The 7,500-nt window shown below is 40.6% G+C and overlaps 2 protein-coding genes across 2 annotated transcripts in view; one reads left to right on the top strand and one right to left on the bottom strand.

Annotated features, from left to right (window-relative positions):
• LOC138022012 (uncharacterized) overlaps window positions 1-1,129 on the top strand; it is a 21,324-nt gene extending 20,195 nt beyond the window's left edge. Inside the window, exon 12 of the mRNA XM_068869042.1 lies at window positions 934-1,129. Coding sequence (XP_068725143.1) covers window positions 934-1,010 — 77 coding nt within the window. The 3' untranslated portion in view covers window positions 1,011-1,129. The remainder of the gene's footprint in view (window positions 1-933) is intronic.
• Window positions 1,130-3,396: 2,267 nt separating this feature from the next.
• Window positions 3,397-7,500, bottom strand: part of LOC138022001 (sulfhydryl oxidase 1-like) — a 17,683-nt gene continuing 13,579 nt past the window's right edge. The window contains exon 11 of the mRNA XM_068869034.1: window positions 3,397-6,026. Within this exon, the coding sequence (XP_068725135.1) occupies window positions 5,316-6,026 (711 nt within the window). The 3' untranslated portion in view covers window positions 3,397-5,315. The remainder of the gene's footprint in view (window positions 6,027-7,500) is intronic.

The raw sequence follows: 7,500 nt of genomic DNA, 5'->3' as shown, positions 1-7,500 counted from the left end.
TCGGTAGAGCAACGGTAATCAAATCCGAAGGTCGTGGATTCAAATCCCACCCTGGTCAGAGTTTTCTGTCCTTGTGTGGGCCCAATTCCAATACTAGGGTTGATCTCTGATGAAATAATTGGGTATAAAAAACTTCACAGTAGTGTTAGGCCTCACTCGAACTTGAAATCTTTGCTATCAATATGCTACTGAAGGACAACAACTAACGATTGTCCAAACTTATTTCCTTTACAATAGTTGAGCACCAAGACTCACTTCGAAACCGAGACAAACAGAAACTCGGAAATGGCCCATTCCACACAGCACACCATTCGTTGCATTCTAATCTTGAGCGCTATTTAGTTGCGATTCACGAAGGTACTTTCGATGCTCTTGTCTTCCATTGCTACGATTAATGATTGGTCTCAAGGCATGTGCGATATTCTCTGTCATTAATAGTCAATAGAAAAATTCACGGTGATGTGCGTGCTCCGAGTGTCTCCCTCCCACAGGTAGTTTGCTATTTCGTGCGTTCCGCTGGTATGCAAATTAGCCACTATCAAAAAATACCATAATACTCTGTTTGTCCCTCCAACATTTTGCCAAGGCATTGTTTCCAGTTTCTCTTGGTACCACTAGAAGTCCCCAAGGAAAATAAATACAATGTTTATGCAAAATTTTGGAGGGACAGACATTCGAAAACTCAGTTTGGCTCCTTCTGTTAGCTTGAAGACACTAGTTATCAGCAAGCTAATGCCTGTGTGTAAGTTGGTTTTGTCTTTGTTGGCGTCTAAAGTTTAAGCCAGTCCTAACCGTCTCATTCTCGTACGCTTAAAAGCGTCTCTTGTTGAGAGAACGGAGGACATTTGGTTATGACGCTATTTCTACCTTTCGCAATGAAAACACCTTTTCCCGTTGGTCTTAAAATTACTTTTCTTTTTTTTTTTTTCATAGCTAAGAAAACGTTTGAACCCGTCAGTCAGACTGGAACTCCAAGAACAGTGATTCCTCGGCTGCTAAGAAAACTCTGATCTTTCCGGCTTGTAGTTTTGCCAATGCAACTTCATTTATCTCGCGAGTATTTTTATCTCTTGTACACCTTTTGCACAGCTTTTTTAGTCGTAGAAAGAAAACAAGAGACATTTTGACAGAACGCATGGAAGAGTCAATGTATTTGCGCTCTATTTTCATCTACCAGATTGGAATGTTTCCCGCCATCATGTAGTGTTGATGGCCCCTTTGCAACTACGGTTTGGGCACTCTGGTGGGGTGGGGTGGGGTGGGGAATAAAGTTTCCAAATGACGTCTGCCAATGACACAAGGGAATTTACGCAAGGACGACGACGACTAATAAGCAAAAACAATGGTTCTGCACGCCCCGCACGTGCGTTTCATATATTTTGAGGCATTTCTTTGCCGTTCTCGTCTTCAAAACGACGTGAAATGACCAAATAGAGCGTTTTCACTCACGTGACCAGCAGCCATATTGGATTACTGAAACAAAGGGAAGTTTTACATAAAAATAGAGTTCAATTCCCGGAGGATTAGTTTGGTACACCATCATGGCCGCCATTTCTTTGTTTTCTCGCCGTGACGTCATGTGTAAACGCTCTATATGAGTTTGTGTGGAGGACATGATCACCTGACGATACATTTTCAAATTTTCTTTCCAAACATCCCTACCTTTCGAGCATTTTTAATCCTGGAATGATTATGCACACTTTCCATGCTGAACGACTTGGAGTAATCTCGAAATTACTACAAAAACGGGAAATAATATTTTTTGACAACGTTCTCGTAGCCGTCGTCGTCTTTGCGTAAGCTCCCTCGTTACAAACTAGTGTGCGACTTGGTTCTGCGCTTATTTTCAATAATATATTAATATTTGAGGTATTTGGCCTTGATGATCGCTCTGTCCAAAGTTGTAACTACATTGTATACGTTTCGCATCTCACCGTTTGATTGACGAAACGTATGGCTGGTTTTTAGTACTGTAGTTTAATAAGGAGACACTGTCACGCTTTTGTTAGCACTGAAAAACCCAAAGGACGCTTTTCGTGTGATGGCAACCGAACTGTTTAATTCGAGCAACTGCTTCCATACGCATGCCATTCTTGCCATTCTTTTGTGTTGTAACTTTAAGAGTCGATAAGAACGTATGTTCTGTATGTTGGACTGATAATCCTTTTGTTACGTTCAATTCATGATCGAGTAAGATATGCTGCAGAATCAACCGAATACCATCAAGGTGTTTCAATGTAAAATTTATGGAGCTTAGTCGAGATGTAATTGCAGCAAGACAGTGTCTCTTTAACAGCAAAAGAATCGTGGCGCACAATTCTTTATTGCCAATTTTATCGGTTACCAGGGTATACTTATCTTTTACCCCGCAACTTTCTTATAGCAGCCAAAGAATTCCAGTGTAAACAATGTTTTAATGTACAGAAGTACAGTTGATAGCGCAGGGAAAAGGAAACCTTTCTTAGTTTTTTTAAATTGTGAAAGGCGCGTAACAGCAGCACCCCGGGAAACAAAGCAACATAAAAAAACACGTAGGTGAGAAATGAGGAAGATATTTTCGTAGATTATTTACAACAGGAACGGGGCACAGCTCCAAAATTGCTGAACTTCTTTAAAAACAATCACTGCCTATTTAGTCAAAGAATACACCAACTTCGATATATTCAGTCCGAAACAAAGGCACCATCTCGAGGTTCTGGGGAATAAACTCATACAAATCCTTATATTTATTCCCCAGAGCCTCGAGATGATGCCTTTTGTTTCGGACTGAATTTTAATATATCGAAATTGGTCTATTTCGTCATCGTCGTCGTCGTTCCCCACCCCCCCCACCTTTCAATTCCTACGTCCTGTTCAAGAAGAGCGGAAATCGGTGAGCTAATTAAAACATACTCCTTCTCTGACAGTTTCCTTGCCGGTCGAAAATGATCATGCGATGAATTACAAAAATAGACGTCAACTGTGCACATTACTGCGCGCAATATCAAGGAATTGAGTGCAAACTATGAATGAAGTAGCGCCGGCGCTAATTCCTAGACTAAGTCTCCTCGCCGCTGCAAGCGCGCGTTGGGTTAAATAATTTCAGCATAGGGGTCCATGTCAGTCGTGTAGGTGTCTGTGTTCTGTTTACTGTCCTTTGTCTTCGTTTTTTTTGTTTGTCGTTCAAAGTAATCGGCGAATTCCTGGAAAAGGAACACACAATTTAGTCAGCGTATATCAGTACAAGGAAGCGTAGCACAGTTCATCAAAAAATCTTGTTTCATCGTCAATTTTCTAACGTCTGCTGTGTATAGCTGTTGACAAGATCTGAAAATGGCTTCTGCCTTTCGCAGCACATGTACAACGAAGGGAGAGAGAATTCATCCCATAAATATATGTACAAGTTGGCGACTCAAAGTAGATTTTAATTTTCCCATTTGATAATGGGGTTTCCAAGGCAGTTTCTCGTAAAATTAGGAACAGTGTTTCACCTTAAATTTCTTTGGAGCTGTTCACAGTTGCATAAACCTTGGCAATGAGTCAAAAATACTTATAATTACTATTACAGTTCTGAAATTTTTTTTTGTTTCAATAAAATGCATTTAATTCTGCATTAACTTGTAAATTAACTTTTGACGCAAAAGAAATTAAGTTAACAATTAGATGGAAATAATTCATCGAAAATAGATCTCAATATCAAATATGTTGTTATTTACAGTCTAAAATACTACACTTTTTCTTCAATTCAAGTAGAGTCGATAAATAGTCGATGGAAATAAATATTTCCTATTCTGAGCATTTTATGCTTCGACTTTGTATAGTTATTCGTGAAAATCAGCTCGCTGGGTGACGTAATGAGTACAAGCGTTTCGCCTTAACGGCAACAAAAATAATAAAGACTTCGATCACTTTCTTGGCAAAGCTATCAAGCAAAGTCGAGACTGAGCTTGGTATGTCACGAGCTATTCAACCCATGAACTTCATTTCAGTTGAATCCACGGAAGGTGCTAGACAAAAATTGGACTGGTTTCGGGAAGTCGTTAATTTTCCCAAATGTTACTTGTTCAGAAATCAAAAGTCTATGTTAACAGCACGTACGTATTTCGAAAACGAAAATGAAACCGTTTTTTTGAAGTGGTACTATGATCAAAAAATTTTTTTTCTTTGGATTTCAAAACTATGTTAGCTAAACACTGAGTGACCAAAGTTTTTAAGCCTTGATAAATTTCAAAACGACATTTCTTTATTTTAACTGGAATTTTCCTATTTAATGGTCCGCCATTACTAACTTTAAAATCTTGAGCGAGCTAGTCTCCTTCGCAGCCGTCACTCCGTCACTATGAGAGAGCTGGATCGAGGAGAAAATTACGTCAAAGACTCACTAGTTTAAGAATGCAATGCGTTTGCACGCAACTGAATTAATATGCAGCACGGAAGTTTCTGGCGTTCAGAATATTAAACTCGTGTTTTGCATACACAATAAACTGCGTTTACACGCTGAAATTTTAAGCTATTGAGTGAATGACGCCACTTTTCCCTAGATCCAATCCTCTGAGGTCCAGTCGGTCAGGTTTGAACGTGAGTAATGGCGACCGTGAAATCCAACACAGCCTTTGGATAAAAAACAGCCTTTGGATAAAAATCAAAGCTCAAATTTTGCCTGGCAGGTGTTAAGCAAACACACTTTGAAAATCTAGAGAAAAAGTGGAAGTGAGTTTTTGATCATAGTACCTGTTTAAACAGCGAATCAAATATGGCCTTTTCTGGATTTGACCAGAGTCTCTTTCCCGACAGTTGGTCATGGAAACGATGACTCTGGGAACGAGATTGAAACCTACCCAGCTTTGGTTGCTCACTAACACGTTCACATCTTAAGGGGATCAAAAGATTACGGTACATATCACTGACTGTCTCCGTCTTCGTCTATTTAAGCCGCATTGGAACTATTAAGAATTGTCAAGATTTTTCACGAATAATGACTCTTTTTCTGGGCGAAAGAGGACTTTCTAGTTCTAATCATATGTTTTCTTTCCATTTCTTGTATGTAAAAGAAATCATGGCGTACCGATTGGGAACAGACAAACATCCGATTTCTGTAAATGTGGATTTGACAACCCTTTGTAACCGTATCTCCAAAGATGTAACAGGACAAGACGCAATCGAACTAACCTGCGATCAGGCGTACTTTTCCTTAGACATGGTGCGAAAAGGTACGGCGTACTTTTTAGCGCCTTGTCTCAAGAAAAGTACGCTTGATCGCAGGTGACAATCGAACAAACATCTTAACAAAGCAATTCCGCTCATACTCAAAAAGTCACCCGCTGACCGGAAAACAATCAAGGCTCGTGAATACGAATCTTTATGCCTCTTCGTCTCCTTCGAATGAAATAAACATACAAGGCAATGACCGCTACAGCTATCGCAGCGTAAAGAATCAAACACATGCTGGCATCGATCGAGCTCAGGCCAATCACACTGAAATGAGTGAAAAAACTGCGCTTGCTTACAATGTCAGTGTCTTCCAGTTCGGGGGCAGAGCGTGCTGCGGGCTTTCTGATCCTGATGTTGTCCACTCCGTAATGATTCTTCATAAATTCCAGCACCACTGCTTCGTTCCAGTTGCTGGTACCGGGATATCGACACTCTTCACACAGGTCTATGGAAGGAAACTGAATCTTGGGGTGTTTAGGGTCTTCGCTGTGATCTCCCGCCAGTCGATGGTTGACCTTATTGTGGCTCCGCCATAGCCACAAAATCGCGTCGTTGTGTGAATTCACTTCCTCTCGAAGGTTATTCGACATTTCCGTAAAATGATCTTTACACTCCTCGCAACTGAAGAAGTGCTTGATATATTGCCGAATGCGAGAAAGAACCTCCAGTCCCGAGAAGTCATCTCTTGTCCCACAGTTGACGGTCAGGGTATGAAACAGAGTCCACAGACCACATGGATAACCACGGTAGTGTGCCTGACTGCCTGCACAACCCATCCATTTAGCCTTTTTGGGAAGAGCATGTGGATGTGATTCCGATTTTGTTTTCAAGTTCATCTGAAAATGAAATTGAAATTGAATTTACAGCTACGTTTACACGGGTCCGGACAAATCTTTGCACGGACGAATTTTGTACCTAGCTGAACCGCCTGTTAACATGGAACAGCGCAAATTCTGTTACAGATTGCAATGGTGTTTACATGAATCCGTGCAAATTTTGAGACCAGTCGCGGCATTTGTTTACATGTCTCCTGTGATTGGTTAAGCTAATTCTTTTAGCCAATCACGTTGTATCTAAGTGCAGTACGCGGCAAATCAAACATGCCTTTCTGGAGTCCGTTTCTCGAGACTCCTGAAACTTTTCAGGCCTTTTTCGAGTGTCAAAATTCCCTCTGTATCTCAAGAAACGAGAAGGTTTAAGTCGTCACACTTCACAGTTATTCTGCTTCTTGTTATCTAAAAAACATCTTAAAAGATCAGCTTTCCAAAACAAGCAGATGACAGTTTCACAAATGGCTTTTTCGGGTCTTTCAAGAAACGGGCCCCTGGTCCATGACTTTTTCCACGGCCAGTTGTTTTGTAAGCTGCACATGCTCACCAAGAAATTCAAATGTGTACGTTGACTCGATCGATGAAGATCGGAGACAACTGCCATTTGCAGCAACGTGTACTGCAGTAACCCAGCTAATCCGGCTAAAATAGCGATGCCCGACAGCTATCGGTCGTCTCCTCATAGCTGTATCGTGCTTTTGTTAATTTCTTTTGTGTCAAATTTGACTTTAAAAAGAGCGAAATGTAACTTAACAAATTGCGACCTTACAACATTTTTGCTTAGCAAACAAAAAACATCAGTAGATTCCAAGCCTTAACCGCGCTAACCGTGCAAAACTTTGCACGGTTCGGGTGTTTTCACAATTCCGTACACGTCTTGGAACCGTGCCGGTCAAAAAGTTTACCTGCTTTTTTTAGGTCCGAAACTTGCACACCAAGCCGTTCAAAAATTCGTCCGGTTCCACCGGTCCCGTGTGAACGCAAGGTGGAACGGTGCAAGTTTTTGTCCGTGCACAAATTTGTTCGGACCCGTGTAAACGGGGTCTAAGATTGATCAATGGCTTTATGAAAGTAGTTGTGAAGTCGTGGTAGCTCATACATGAAACCTTTGTGTTGCAAACATTCTCGAGAAATAAAATCTTGTTTCCTCATTGCAATGTCCACCAAGTACCACACTACAATCTTGCAAAATATTTCGGATACTTATCGTGCGTTCTCATCAAAGAAGAACACAAATAGAATATAATAAATCCCCCTTTTACGGGTATTCGTTCGTTGTCTTATCAGCGTTGTTTACGTCTTGACAAATTATTAAAGTTATTAGGGAATGAATGTATCTTTGAAGTCCGGTTAAGGTTATAGACGAACGAGAGAACTGAGTGATCCTCGCAGCTTAGCTGGACAATTTAAGAAATTGTCGCTTTATACACACCTGAATTTTTCAAGTGTGTATAAAGCGACAATTTCTTAAATTGTCTAG

The sequence above is a fragment of the Montipora capricornis genome, chromosome 2 (assembly GCF_036669925.1).
Source record: "Montipora capricornis isolate CH-2021 chromosome 2, ASM3666992v2, whole genome shotgun sequence".
Classification (NCBI taxonomy): Eukaryota; Metazoa; Cnidaria; class Anthozoa; order Scleractinia; family Acroporidae; genus Montipora; species Montipora capricornis.
The sequence above is the reverse complement of the archived record's forward strand: the minus strand, read 5'-3'. Positions and strand labels throughout refer to the sequence as shown.